General features: G+C 40.2%; 1 protein-coding gene across 4 annotated transcripts in view; it reads left to right on the plus strand.

Moving 5' to 3' along the window:
• The window catches only part of fgfr1a (fibroblast growth factor receptor 1a), a gene marked incomplete at its 5' end in the record, with an annotated part of 26,308 nt that extends 11,973 nt beyond the window's left edge, over window positions 1-14,335 (plus strand). The window contains 15 exon segments of one of the 4 annotated variants that reach the window (XM_014025299.1): window positions 644-733; window positions 2,089-2,261; window positions 3,838-3,961; window positions 4,809-4,999; window positions 5,238-5,388; window positions 7,951-8,147; window positions 8,543-8,688; window positions 9,256-9,377; window positions 10,512-10,622; window positions 11,545-11,735; window positions 11,863-11,985; window positions 12,050-12,120; window positions 12,215-12,352; window positions 12,853-12,958; window positions 13,040-14,335. In XM_014025299.1, coding sequence (XP_013880753.1) covers window positions 644-733; window positions 2,089-2,261; window positions 3,838-3,961; window positions 4,809-4,999; window positions 5,238-5,388; window positions 7,951-8,147; window positions 8,543-8,688; window positions 9,256-9,377; window positions 10,512-10,622; window positions 11,545-11,735; window positions 11,863-11,985; window positions 12,050-12,120; window positions 12,215-12,352; window positions 12,853-12,958; window positions 13,040-13,216 — 2,111 coding nt within the window. In that variant the 3' untranslated portion in view covers window positions 13,217-14,335. 4 annotated transcript variants of the gene reach the window in all.
• Between the last annotated feature and the right edge of the window lie 1,285 nt (window positions 14,336-15,620).

Genomic DNA, 15,620 nt, shown 5'->3' on the forward strand with positions numbered 1-15,620 from the left:
GGTCAATTAGTTCTTCAAATGTTACCTTTAAGTTAATTTTATTGTTTTGTGATATTAATAATGCTAATATATTGATATTTTAAAAATTTTGATCTATTTTTTGCTTCTGTTTAGCGTAGTCATGGTTGCTAGGTGACATGACGTACGCCGGGGTGGAGGGGAGGCTAGACCGTCCAAATTCACAGGCACTTTTTTTCCGGTCTACCAAGGACCCGGCCCACCTCGACAGGGTAGTCTGGGTCCTCCGGAGGACCCGGCCTGTCGTTTTGGACACAGCTGTAATATTGCCCCTTTAAGGAAACATTGTTCACCTTTTCGTTATAAACTGTAGAACTTTTATTTTTTTTGGTGTTGTGTAGTTGACTTGTTTTAGAAACAGAGTGAGAAAATGAGTTACACTGTAACTGTGAAATTTAGGTTTGATTTTACTGACTGTATTTTTTAAATTCACAAGCTTTTATAAAAAAATAAAATAAAATGGTTCATTAAGCTCTTCCAACCAACAAATGAATATATAAAAAAACCTCGTGTTTCGCTCAGTTTGCATACAATTTCTTTTCTTTGAATGTATGTCTGTGTAGTCTTAACAGTTTTTTTAACTTTTAAGAATTTGAAATATTTACAAGGCATTTTTGCTTGTTAGTTGATACCTTGGCTTCATCTGAGGACGATGATGATGAAGAGGAGTCTTCATCAGAAGAAAACAAACAGTTGGCCAGTCAAAAGCTGATGCGTGAGTGATCACATCTCTACACGTTACCAATGCTGCAGCTGCGAATTGTGATTTATTGACTCACCAAAAGTGAGGTTTCTGAGTAAATGTTACAAACGCTCAGTGATTTTGGAGCTCTATAATTATAGGCCTGCCTTGTATGTGTGTGGGTCACTACTGGATGTATGATTTCACTGTGAATCAGAGGATCTTTAAGGCCTCAGTGACAGTGTTCACATGATTAATGTCTCTGCCATGACTAATCATGGTTAACCTTGGATGTCCCCCAATTTGTCTATAGTGTAATTAAGATACTTGGGCTTTTTCATCTCCTGCTACTTCCCGCTCAGCCAACAAAGGATCCAGCAGCTGCCAAGCATGAAAACCATGACGACCTTGAGTTTGTTCACTGACTTATCTCTCAATGAAATTTACACATCACTACTTAGCTGACAGCTCCAGTTTCCTCAGTTTATTTAAAATGTAAAAAAAAACACCTTATCTAATACTGCCAAACCCTTGGACCATTAGTCCTCTGTCCTGGTCCTTGAGGTCCTGCATGTTTTAGATGTTTCTCCACTTTATCACTCCTGATTTGAATAAACAAGTGATTAACAGGCTTCAGTATGAACTTGAAGACAGGCTGAAGAGCAGGGGAGCACTTAAAACGTGCAGGATGGTCGCCTTCGAGGACCAGGACTGAGGACCACTGCCTTAGACTATAATTATAAAAAACACTTTTTAATGATCATAGTTAAATTAAGCTAGAGGTCCAGCTTAGACTTAGCTTTAGGTTTTACCTACTTTTACATAATCTACTCATTACCTGATTATCCCATCAATTAAATTACTTGTGGAACATCATATTATTATTATTATTATTATTATTATTATTATTATTATAATCAGAAAAATAAAATTTACATCTAAATTTGGGTGGTCCTTGTTCTCCCATCATATCTGCAGCAGAATCAGGTGGACCACAGACAAAGAGCTCAAACAAAACTAAAATGAAACTCTGTAGCAGCAAATGTGGCCTTTATTTTAAAAGCAAGCTGAGTTTGAATTTCACAAACATTCTTGTAAAAACATTGAAAGTTGAGATTATTTACAGCTGCATTTCCAATCCTGTTGTTTGTGAGCATTCTTCTTTGTTTACCTAATTTTAGTAGAAACTGTTTATGTTGTCCGGTATTACTGTTTGTTTGTTGGTTTGTTTGTTTATTGATGCCAGGTTTTTCCCTTTTTATACATGAACATTTTAAATATAATTTTTCAGAACATTAAGTGCTGCCATCCACTTGATTTTATTTGTGCAAATGAAAATGTTAAAATTTGTTTATGAAAAAAACCTGTCTATATTGTTTTATTATTAGCAATGGCTCCACAATGGGCTCATCCGGAAAAAATGTTGAAGCAGCTTCACGCTGTTCCAGCCAGTAAGACAGTGAAGTTTCGATGCCAGGCCAGTGGCAACCCAACTCCTGTTCTAAAGTGGTTCAAGAATGGGAAGGAGTTCAAGAGAGACCACCGCATCGGAGGCTTCAAGGTTAATAATAATGTTTTATTTTGGTCTTTTTATTACTACCAAAAACATTTTCTTTAATTAGATCAACCCCAGCTGCTTGGCTACCACTAAGGATGTGTTTGTAACCTCATCTCCACAGTAGATCACAGCCCTCTCCCCTTGAGTTAAAAATGCTCTCTGCAATTGAAAAGGGGAGGCAAGTTTCACAGTTGACCTGAGAAACAATGCTAGTTGAAACCCWATGCCACCAGAAGGAATGCTGTGCCACAGTTATACCTGTAGGTGGGCAATTCTAGCCACCTGTTTGAGTGAAGAAAAACACTGACTGCCCTCATTCCAGGTGTCACTGATCGCTGGCTCTGTAATTACATCCACGCAGTAGTGAATTTACCATGATACCTTCTGTAACATGTGATTACTGTTTGTGTCTTTGTTTACTGACAGCCTGTATTCATAGGTGTTAGTAAGTCTGTTAGTTATAAATGGATAAGATCGCTCACTCCAGCCTCTGGGTTTACTTAACAGAAGCGTCAGGTTTGGGGTGTGAGGGTTCAGTTGTTTGACTCTGTACTGTAWACACCATCCTGATCTTTGACGTTCCCTCAATGATCTGCCTTTAAGAACTGTGCAGATCTTTAATTTCTTTATGGACAGATTTGTTATTCATTTTATGGTTTAAAAAGCACTAGAACATAATTCATCCACAAGATTAACTGAGCAAGGATATTATGTCCTTTTGTTAAAAGCTACATTCAGTACATTCATACAGCAGTTTGCTCACAGGTGTGGGATGCGTGCTCTGGGTCTAAAAAAGAAATCAACCCTCTTCTGCACGTCTGCTGTTCCCATCAAGGTGTTGGTTAATCCGGTCCTGTGCTTAGCCTTTCCCAACCATCTCCTTCTGCACCTGGGACACATTTAGGAGTTTCCTCTTAGCTGCCCTTATCTCCCCTAAACCCTCCACCAAGCCAGGCAGCACATGTAACCGTCTGGCTGCAGATTTTTTTTTTAGTTTATTTTCAGTCAAGGTGCAAAGATCTCGTGAACGTCTAAAAGACGTCCACCATCCCTCCCACGCTTTTGCTTTTATGACGGGGCCTCTATTGTTCATATCGTCTGAACGGAGATGTGCAGGAGTGATGGAGTAATGTAGACCACATGTATATGAAGCCAAGCACAGCACATCTGGCAGCAGGCAGCTGGAGTTCCTCATCACGTATTTTAGCTAAATGAGGGAGACTGTATGGCTCGGCCTGTGTGTATGCATGTTTGATGTTACCATTGCCTTAGAGGTTTGCTGGCTAATCACACACTGCCGGTCTTGGCAGATTTATAGAAGAAAAATTATAACATGTCTTGGAAAAAAAGGAGCCAGACCCTAGTTGGTGCTAATAAGACGGGTTGGGGCACGTACGTTTAAAACGTGTACCATTTTCTTTKAGCAGTTTTTGTTTGATTAGTGAAAGATCTGTTGAAACTTTTTAGAGCTGATGGGTTTAGTGTGTTTATTGTGGTGATTTTTTTAATAACAGCCCCTTTAATCTTTCTCACACAGTAAACTGTTGTCCTGYTGCTTATTTTGTCCTCATGCATTTAGGTTCGTGACCATGTGTGGACCATCATCATGGAATCTGTAGTACCCTCTGATAAGGGAAACTATACCTGTGTGGTGGAAAACCAGTATGGCAGCATTAATCACACCTACCAACTGGATGTAGTTGGTAAGAGTTAAAGATAATCACAATAACTGTACATTCCTTTCCAAAAAATCCTCATTTTTTCTTTGGTTTTATGGTGAATTAGTTGTGTAAAATATCTGAAAGTAACACATCAGYTTAAAGAACAAATGTGATTCCAGCAGCACAAAGTTACAGCATTGGTGCCTTTTTGTCACAGTTTTGATCAACTTGTTTGGGTGTTGGGCCTGCATAGAGGAGAGATGTAATTACTCCTCTTGGGCCTGCCCTCCGACTCGATCTTGTGCTGTTGGTCTTATAAAWCAGTCCCACTTCCTCCATCCTGCCYTRCCCTGGGCTTTCCCTGTTCCAAGTTGAGGTCTCGAGCCTGTTGAGCACAGAGTGTTTTTAGTAGGAGGAAAMTATGATTACAAGTGCTTACTAAGTGCTGAAGGATGTCACTGTCACAAACAGCTTGCACAGTTGACATTATTCCAGATTTTTGGGGGGCTGTAGGCTTACTTCAGTCATCAGAATAACACTACTGGAGCCTAAATTTACAGTGATCTCTTCTTGTGTTGCTAATGTTTACACATCTACTTCAACTAGCTCTAAAGATACTCCCTAGGAGCTAAAACATAGGAATTTAATGTATTCATCTAAAACATTGTTTTTTTGAAATTGCACTATATAAACTCACATAATTCAGTGAACATTGTTTGCCATCAGCCCTGGCCACGTCCACTCTCCAGCTTCAGTCTGTTTTATTCAGGGGGTATTCAGTCAGTCTTGTGCACTTTTCAAATGTTGCACATTTGTTGGTCTTTAGTGTTGAATCTTCACTGTTTTCCATAAATAACAACTAACATTTCTGCTTCTTTCTGTTGTGCAGAGCGTTCTCCCCACAGGCCAATCCTTCAGGCTGGCCTGCCAGCGAATCGCACAGTAGTGGTAGGCAACGATGTGGAGTTTGAGTGCAAGGTGTTTAGTGACCCTCAGCCTCACATTCAGTGGCTGAAACACATAGAAATTAATGGCAGCCGTGTTGGACCTGATGGTTTACCCTACGTTCGAGTCCTGAAGGTAGGAGCTGAGTGTTCATTTCTTTTTACAGTTTTAGTGATGCTTTTTGGAAACAGCTAATTTTAGTATGAAAGAATGTATGCTTGTTTTTTAAGTGCTATTTCAGTTTTTTGTTTATTGTCCTGTAAAGATAGTTTTATAATTACATTGTTTTCAACCTCTCAAACTCATTGAAGGTCTTGCATCGTCTGCTGTTTTTGTTTTCCTGTCCTGCACTTTGACTTGTTTTTATATCTAGCATTCAGGGGTGAATAGCTCCGACGCTCAGGTGCTCACCCTCTACAATGTGACTGAGGAGGAGAGCGGAGAGTATATTTGTAAAGTGTCCAATTATATAGGAGAGGCCAATCAGTCAGCCTGGCTGACTGTCATCAAATATGACCCCTCAGGTAACCACCACGCAGCAGTACAGGGACGACACAAAGGAAGCGGTTCTAGGACCACCTGGAAATACTAAAGTCTTATAACCGGAGACAACCTCAGCTGTTTCTCTCCTCCCTCCCTCCCTCCGTTTCGCCTTCCTCTCTCCTCAGAGCTCCTGACTGTAAATGACGCTATGGAAAATTCCCAGCAGAACAGTTGAAAGTGTTTAGTCTCAGGTTTATGTTGGATCCATTCTCATTCCTGCCCCATGCCTGTGCCTTGCCCTCCTAATAAGGGCCTCTCCTGCCATCTTCTATTACTCTTGCTTCCTTGCACATCAAAGTCATCTGTACATGGCTCACAAACTCTTTTTTTCCCTTCTTTTTCTGGTTCTTATCTTCAAATAGRGTTTTACACACCTGCTATTTGTGTAGAGCTCATGTTTGAGTGTGAGTGTGAGTGTGACCTGTTCTGCTGTGGAGTTTTCCATGCCCATCTCTTGCATGTAGAGATGAGACTGAGGTATTTTATGTGGTGATGGTGTTACCCAACGTGAAGTTCAGCAGCACAGACTCAACCTGACCATGTTTTTCCACTAACAGATACTGAAGGGCTCTTCCTGACAGAGTCCTTTGTAGGATCTTTTGGTGTTTTACTTTTTGGGCAGATGGTGTTGGACTGAGGAGGAGAACGCTCCTCCATCCTCCTTTTCTTTCAGAATTCTTTGCTCATGGTCCCATTTCCCTCTTGGGCCTTGTTTGGTCTACTTCCTGTATTTTCTAGACTGCTGGCCTTAACACCACGGACAAGGAAATGGAAGTTCTTCAACTGAGAAATGTGTCTTTTGATGACGCTGGGGAGTATACCTGCTTGGCGGGCAATTCTATCGGGTATTCTCATCACTCTGCATGGTTGACCGTTTTGGAAGGTATCAGTGGTTCTGTCTCTCTCTACATTTTCAAAATTTCCCTTTTACCAATACAAGCCTGGCTATCCTCAATTACCAGAAAAAAAGTATTTTCAGACTTCATTTTCTGGTGACAAATGTGAGAGGAAGCCAGGGCGCATTAAAAGTACTAAAACTCTCCCCTGTCTCTGAGCTCAGCATGACTCCAACTCCATCTTAATTCTCAAGATGGATTAAAGTAGGAGGCATGCTCTGCTGTTTCTACTATAACATCAGCAAATGCCAAACAGCCCAAAAGCTATCTGGAACTTTAAAAAAATAAAATCATGTAATGTTCTCAGCCAGGTAGCTTAAATTTCTACAAGGGTTGTTTGGCAGCTCTGATCAGATTTCACTTTGAACTGTCTCTTCTTCTCCTCTCTTTAAAGGGTGATTGCATTTAAATTGTATAAGGCTGATTTTCTTTGACAAGCGCTACAAATGACATGTATCCCTGATGTCATTTCCTGCTGTGAGCACAGTGGCTGGCTTTGATAATTGGCTCTCTGCAGTGGATGTGTCTCATTCCTGAGGATACTGGAATGGACATTTCTTCAATTATCAAGCTGCTTGTCAGTCAGCCTTTTCACACAAGTGTAACTCACTTGTGTTGCACATGTTGTTGGTTAGAGYTGTACGCTTTGGGTTGTACACTTGGTTTGAGATGCAACATGGAGTCCTTCTAGCACAAGTGGTTTAAAGCACTCTGTCATTTACATAGAGCAGCAGACCGTGTCAGTTCATTTACCATTGATATACAGTGCCGCAACTGAATGTTTATTGTAATTAAACCAAGAATATATGTAGAAAATTATACATTCAAACTAAGATAGTACTTTGAACTGAGGTATTTATTGAGAATAAACTCACAGAAATGAATGTATTTGTGTAGCATTTATAATTAACATTTTAGTTTCATGACAAACCACTAAAATAAGACACTTCAACTTTCTACCACATCTGTATTTGTTTTACTTCATTTAGTTTTAAAGGGAAGTCTCAAAAAAGGGAAAGTCATAATTAGCATCAGTACCTGAGATGTGGCTCCTCTGCACAAATCTGCCTCTCAAACCAAAGTGTATTCTAAACAAATTGTTTTTCTGAAGCGTTGCACCACTCCAACAGATTTGAATAAATGTCGGTGTTTTCACTAAGTGGGAGGAAAAAAACATGACCTGAATTTAGACTTTATATATTTATAAGTAATGTTTTTCTSTGCAATACAGTATGTAAGATGATGTTGCAACAACAACAAAAATACACAAAAAAGGGATAAAATCATTCATTTTTGAATGGATTGAGTTAAACTGTAAAACTGTAGCACTGAGCCTCTTTTGGTATGATGCTTGGGCCTACCAGTATCTGTTAAATATTTGAGCAATAAAACTGTGTGATGTATTGATGGTCTGTCTAAAAGCCAGATCCTTGACACATGAAACTATTTTTATAAGCTGGTTCTTTACTAAGACAAGCATTTCAGTCATAGACGAGTGGAAGACTCTGGCCTTTAGACATTGTTTGTGACTGTGTGTGAAGGGGGACATTGGGTTTGTGTTGCTGAGAGCTTGGTTGTGTACTTGGATGTGTTTATATAATTACTTCAAGACAGCTTACCCTGCCTCACCCTGCCCCCCTCATTTAGCTGCCACACCATACCCGCCAGCCAGCGCCACCTACTTGGAGGTGGTCATCTACTGTGTGGGCTTCTTCATCATCGTCACCATGGTTGCTATTGCTATAATGGTCAAGATGCGCTCGTCCTCAAAGAAGGGGGACTTCAACAGTCAGCTGGCTGTCCACAAGCTGGCCAAAAGCATCCCCCTGCGCAGACAGGTAACAGAAAGTAGATAGGGGGTTTGCCACCTTTATACTTGCACTTTCTTCTGTCATTTGTTTCCATTTTTAAAGATGCAAAGCTTTTTCATAACACATTCTATTTTTGGTTTGGGCATATTTCAACAACAAACCTTGTTGTTGTCTGAATGTATTTGCACAGTTTGCAGGTTTATTAAATGTTGATGGTCTTTGACATTGGGTAAGTTTGAGTATTTGAAGAGAACATAGACTAAACCACACCACAGTAGTTGTGTCTGAAGTTGACATAAGTGAATTTTCTAGAAGTACAGCAAGCACGTAATTACATTTTCACTTGAGAGGGCTTCAAGTTAACTAAACCTCTGCGACTGGTGACAGTTCCACTGTGAGAGGAGTAATGTCACTGTTACTTACCTCAGGTTTCTGTGGACTCGAGCTCTTCCATCCACTCAGGAGTGATGCTGGTCCGTCCTTCCCGCCTGTCCTCCAGTGGAACTCCGATGCTTTCTGGAGTATCTGAGTATGAACTACCTCAGGATCCTCGTTGGGAGCTGCCCAGAGACAAGTATGTTAAAAATTTAAGACGATATAACATAACTCGTATGCGTCTGTGTTCGGCTTACAGTCTACACAAGACAAACTTTTATACAGTCTTCCAAAAGGAAACCAGCACTTCCTGCTTAAAATAACACTACAGGTTATACAGTTGTTTAGATGTTGATGCAGTATTACTTCTGTTGTCGTTAACTTCTTTCATCACAATTTAAAAGAGAAAAATGTAAACTAGAAGGAAAAACTAAAATGGAAGGCAGTAGGCYTTTGTCATGTCTACATATGTTATTGCTTTAAAATGCTAGCAGTATGCTATATTCGTTAGATTTAATTTGAATTGTTGAAGTTGTGAAACACTGAAGGCAAACTGAGACCTTTTTAAAGGCTCGACACTTGAGCCATTTTGTGATCTTTTAGGTAAATAAATAATGTAGCTGGTCAAATTTTGCTTATTCGTCATTTTCTTATATCTGAAAAAGGATATCCAGAGGACTGAAATATGTTCTGTAATGATTGAGGAAAAAACTGCGTAAGTTTTCCATTTGAGTGACTCCACTGACGTGTGCTCTCCTGCTCACAGACTTGTTTTAGGAAAGCCACTGGGAGAAGGCTGCTTCGGTCAGGTGGTGATGGGGGAGGCAGTGGGTCTGGACAAAGAGAAACCAAACCGTGTGACCAAGGTTGCAGTAAAAATGTTAAAACGTAAGTAAAAAAGTTTTTATTGTTTTCTGAAGTTAGGGTATAATAAACTTGCCAGTAATGATGCTGGAACTATTGCTTGAGGCTCTGTTTACATGCAAATGGTCTCTGGAAACTTTAGTGTTTTTTTTTTTTTTTCAATGTTTATTATTACAAAACGGTGTGTTATCATTGTTGCATAGATCTGCTGTAGTTTCCATGCCATGTAGGGTTGCCAGGATTTTTGTACCTTCTGGTTAAAATGATTGTATTTTGACTCAAACTCGTGCAGAGTGAGGGTGTTGTAAGATCAGGTGTGTTGTGTTTGGTAAACTTGCACAGAAAAAGAGGGATAAAAAAAACATGTTTGTTTTTTCCCCTCAGCCACTTGCAGTGTCAGCATGATCAGTTTCATGCAAACTGTTGAATATAGTAATGTTCCTTCAGTCTCAAGATGTTGTTTTTGCCCCTACATGCTAAAAACACAAAAAACACTGCTCTCTGCCTTTTATTGTTGCTGCTCTAAGTGCAAAAAAAAGCCTGTAGCATGCTTGTGCGATTTCACACCTGTGGAGTATTTCACACCCTCCTGGGGGTTTCCCTCAGAAAACCGTCACTCTGAGATCAGGGTTCAAAAAATGAGGACCGTTGTCTTGTACACAACGTCCAAACTGTGGCAGAAAAGATGCAGTTTTATTTAAAAAAAAAACGTGTTGTGTGAACCGAGTCTGAGATGAGTTTGTTAATAAGTAACTAGCAGGGAGGAAAGTCTTCAGCGTACAGAAACAGCTTCAACGGAAGCTCCATGTCCAGGTTTTAGGGACAATAAAAGCTTTGAACAGTTTCCTCTGCTGGATTCCTGCCATTGTGCAAATGGTAGAGTGGAGTAAAAATTTATGAGAACCCTTGACATCCCGTATAAAACGGTGTTCATTAAACTGCTTAGGGGAGTGATGATGGAGCAAAGTAGCATTTATTGTCTCTACTTTAAGTGTTTGTCCCCAGGGTGCACTGCACAGACAACAAACACCAGCCTGTTTTTAAACAGCTGCAGTGTTGATGTTTACATTTTGCAAAGTCATAARCATGAAGCCTTTTTTTTTCCAGCCACAGAGTATGGATTAATTGACTAATTACCCTGATTTTCCTGCCTTACAGCTGACGCCACAGAGAAAGACCTGTCAGACTTGATTTCAGAGATGGAAATGATGAAGATCATTGGGAAGCACAAGAACATCATTAATCTGCTGGGAGCCTGCACACAGGATGGTAGGATAAGAAGAGCAGGGGCCTAACACTGACCTGCTCCGGTTGTCTGAGACCAACACACACACACACACACACACACACACACTCCAGACAAGAGAGCTGCTGTGAGCCTCACTTTGGAAGATGTGTAGGAAAGCGTGCATAAATGATTCTGACACCAGTATCAGAGCTCACAGCTTGAATCAACCACAGCTGCTGTCCTTTTCTCCAAACATCCTGACTTAAAAACATACAACTGTATGGTGTACATACCTGCAGCAACATCTTTTAATTCTGCTGTGATTGTTTGCACAACAGATTAATTCCTAAATGTTTATTTTAACATCTGCCAGTAGATATATTTTATTTATTATTATACCTGCCTGTAGTTTTGATATCTAAAACTTTTATAATRGTGAACACGGATCAGCGTTCACGGTTTCCAACCACTCCAAACTCATAGGTGTATAGGTGCTGTCATATGACCAGCTGACATTTATACCTGCATCAAACTGAGGATAAATCCTATTTGTAGCTGGGTTTACAAAATATCATTGTAAAAAGCCAGAAGGTGTTGCATTGGCCTGTCGCAAATGCAGCAGCCATTTTAAATTGCACTCCTTTTTTCAGCTATGATCCTCTACAAAGTTAGAACACCCTCCAGGGAGGATMTTGGAAAATAAGTTGAAAGTCCTGGGCTAACATAGCTCTGTGGTTGAGAAATGGCTCCAGTTCAGAACTAGTTCTCAAACTGAGCCAGCTGCAAAATAAACCTTTACTTTTCAGCTGTAAATGCAGGGTTTGTGTTCAGTTTTGTGTTTTGTGCATAGCAATTCTCTCTGCTCCGTAGTCTCTTTATTAAATGCTGACCCATATTGCAGCAGCATGAAGCATAAACCTACACTTATTAAAATTGATTCCTTTTTGTTTTAATTTGTTCTAGGTCCTCTGTACGTCATAGTTGAATATGCATCCAAGGGCAACCTGAGGGAGTACCTGCGAGCTCGGCGCCCCCCAGGCATGGAGTACTGTTACAACCCAGACCAGGTTCCTGTGGAGAACATGTCCATGAAAGACCTGGTGTCCTGTGCTTACCAAGTTGCTCGAGGCATGGAGTATTTGGCTTCCAAAAAGGTAGCTGCAGAGCATGGCCGACAGACAAATATCTGAGCAGTTCACCTTTTAGATTCTGAGTATTTGATGGGTTCAGTTCATTTCTGTTTGGGTTCAGCCTTTTCAACATGTTGTTTGTCTTGTTCAGTGCATCCACAGAGACCTGGCTGCTCGTAACGTTCTGGTAACAGAGGACAATGTSATGAAAATAGCCGACTTCGGCCTGGCGAGAGATATCCACCACATTGACTACTACAAGAAGACCACCAACGTGAGTGTTGTAAAACTGTGTGTAAATGTTTCATACAGAATAACTACACGTGTGTTTCTCACAGGGTCGTCTACCTGTCAAGTGGATGGCTCCTGAGGCTCTGTTTGACCGGATATACACACACCAAAGTGATGTGTGAGTACCTCGTGCCACCTGACCAATTCATCCACCGTGGCATGTAGGAAACACAGATGTTATAATCAAGACACCCCGCTCTTCTTGTCTTCAGCTGGTCGTTCGGGGTTTTGCTTTGGGAGATTTTCACTCTGGGAGGCTCTCCGTACCCGGGTGTCCCAGTGGAGGAGTTGTTCAAGCTGCTAAAGGAGGGACACCGAATGGACAAACCTTCAACATGCACTCACCAGCTGTAAGGAAACACTGCAGACTGAACAGTTTCATAGAACATTCACATCATGTTTGTATCTGGTGTCATTAAGTTAATATGAACATTTTCACTCTGAATTCAACCTTTGTTTAAGAGAAAACATTAGAAGATATAACCATTTCATTCAGTATATAACACTTAATATCACATCTGACTTGGTCACACTGTGCCTCATCCTCAGTCCAAACAGTTGGCATCAATATTTACTTTAGCCTGCTGTTGTGTTCCAGACAAACTCCAGGTGCTTAGCAACACAATAAAGTTTCCTGACAGTGTTTGTGTGATGATCAGTGAATTTAAATGCTCAGCAGCTTTAAGTGAGCTCCAGCTGGAACAGAACAGACTGTCCAGTTTTGTTTGTTACCCACCTTCTGAAACTGAATGTCTTTTTGACCACTTCTCAGAGTTTAGGATTCTTATAACAAGAGAGTTGATCATTTATTTTTCTGGGTCTTTGTTTTTAAACCTTATGATCTGTGCAGGTATATGATGATGAGGGACTGCTGGCATGCTGTTCCCTCTCAGAGACCCACATTCAAGCAGCTGGTAGAAGACCTGGATCGATGTCTCGCCATGACATCCAACCAGGTCAGTCTGTCTTCACAGTAAAGCAGGAGATCAGCAGATCCTACAGGACACTGTTGATTTTTTATCTTTTTTTTCTTACAGGAATATTTAGAGCTCTCTGTGCCTCTGGACCAATATTCTCCAAGCTACCCTGAAACCCGGAGCTCTACCTGCTCCTCCGGTGAGGACTCTGTCTTCTCCCACGATGCAGGAGCAGAGGAGCCCTGCCTGCCAAAGCTGCCCCCTCACTCCAATGGGGCAGCCATTAAGAAACGTTGAGACCTCATTTACGTTCACACAGGGACATTTCCTCTGCTCCCTGCCTCATGGGGTCGGACCTGTCCCCCACATTCCCAGAGATGAAGCTAAAGAACACTTACCCTCTGTGAGACGAGCTCAGAGACACTGCAGAACTTGTTGGATCATATGGACTGCTGATTGCAGCCGCGGCACTAATGATTTGCGGGGCACTTTGAATTAACAAGGGTGAAAGTTTGTTGCAGTGTCTGGGAGAGAAAAAAAAGGTAGACGAACTTTTCTCTCTTTCTTTTGGGCATTCCCAGTTTTGGTCAGGAGAACCAAAGCGAATGACAAAGATTGGGTCAGCTTTTGTTTCGTCTCTCTTCAAGGTCATTTTATTCTTTCTAGAAAACAAAGGTTTTTTTTTTTTGTTTTTTGGACCAAATCCATAGAAAATGCTCCAGAGAGATGTGGTGCACCACAGCACACTGCATCATTTACTTGTAAATAATAAAAATATGAAATATATATTTACTGTATACTCTTATTTTTATTACCATAATTGATTTATTGCCTTTTGTACAAAGGATAGTATTGGTTGATCTATTTTCTAGTCTAATCCATAGGGACCATTTTTACACCAGGGTGTTTTAAAATACATTTCTGTGGATCATGTGGCCAGTTTTTTTATTTTTATTTTTTTTACTGTTGATGACCCTGAATTTACTGAATGATGATCAATGGAAAAATAGATTGGGTAATATTGTTTTTTTATTGTAAATGCATTTCATGACAACTTGTTTGGGGTTTCTTTCATGCAGAAGATGAGTTTATAAAAATGTTTGCATATGTATACAAATGTTTGCTTGGATGCGGTGTATTCAAAAGGAAACCTGTCGTTTGTTGCTAAATTGGTTAACTTCAAATAAGGTCATAACTGTAAATATTAGCTGGACACCAGGCTTGCCAAAAATTTGTCATCTGCTTCTGTTAACTTCATGCACTTTTACTGTGCGTGACTTTTGTGTGATGAACTTTCCTGTAAATGCTTCATCAGGAGTTAAATTTGCTGCCGTCTAACATCTGACGAAGCGTCGTAGAACACGTGTGTCACCGTAAAAAAAGGATCACTTTAAATAAAATGTTATTGATAAGCAAGCCAAGTTTTTAGTGTGAACTTAACTCCATAAACTAGTTTATAAATCCCAAGGGTTTTTTTTTTTTTTTTTTTACGTTTGATGTAAAATATGTTTATGGAGATGAAATGATTACTTCAGTCTCTCACCTCTAACGCAGGTTGCTGGGGTCTGATTAGATATGTTAATGAGCTGCTGACATCAGAACAAACGTTGGCGAGTGCAAAGAGCCACAGCCGGCAGTAAACACGTGATTTATTACCGTGTGGATGGCTGGCAGGAGCTGGTGCTGCACTCCCATCCATCAGCTGCACCAACCTTGATGGCTCTCTGCCTCTGGCTTCCTGCCATTGGCTGATGCATTACCTGGATTGCAGTCTCCATGCAACAGGCTAAAATCAGCAACTGGTCTCAGACTTGACCCTTCTTAAAGGCAAGCCCTTTCAGCTCCGGTCATTGCAGTCACACACGAGCAGTYTGGAACACTGAAGCTGACAATTAAAAACAAAAGCAGAAATAAATAAAAGAACCTATAAATAAACACTAAATGCACCAATTAGTTTAATAAACGATGATTTCATTTTTACTGTTTGTGTGTGTGTGTGTGTGTGTGTGTGTGTGTGTGTGTGTATATTACTTGTAGATGCATTTCTGTCTTTTTTTTAAATTAACTTTTTATTTTTTTTTCCATGATTCTGTCTTCTGTTTTTACTTTGTGTTTCTGCCGCGTGCAACTAAGGTAGGCTGTCCTCCTTGAGTCAGCTCCTCTCCTATTGGTCAATAGACAGGAAGGAGCAAGATCTATGTGCAGATTGTGCATGCCTACGCTGCTTCAGTTTAGCATTTGAAGTGTAGTTARGGAGGAGCGCAGGCATGCACAATCGACAATTCAACAAAAAGTAAAAACATTTACGAGACAAATGCATCTACAAGTAATATATATATATATATATAAAAGCGGTAACACATAATTATGTGCTAAAATATAACATTTTTTGGAACTAAACCAACCATTCATTACCTATACCCGTTTCTTCATCTCATGGTCACAGGGTCACTGGTGCCCGTATCCAGCAGTCACAGTGTGAGGGGCAGGGTACACCCTGGACAGGTCGCAAGTTTTGAACTAAGTTGGAAAAATAAATATGATAGTTAAATTATAAACAAGGTAAAGTTATCTTGTAAAACTGGTGGATTTAATTGTATTTATTTATTTATTGTGCCATTTGTATATTTCTGCTTTTATTTTCAGTTGTTAGTTTCAGTCCTCTGTAAAGTACTCCGTAAAGTAAGCGGTGAATTATAGC

This window comes from Austrofundulus limnaeus, unplaced genomic scaffold (genome assembly GCF_001266775.1).
Source record: "Austrofundulus limnaeus strain Quisiro unplaced genomic scaffold, Austrofundulus_limnaeus-1.0 Scaffold466, whole genome shotgun sequence".
Lineage (NCBI taxonomy): Eukaryota > Metazoa > Chordata > Actinopteri > Cyprinodontiformes > Rivulidae > Austrofundulus > Austrofundulus limnaeus.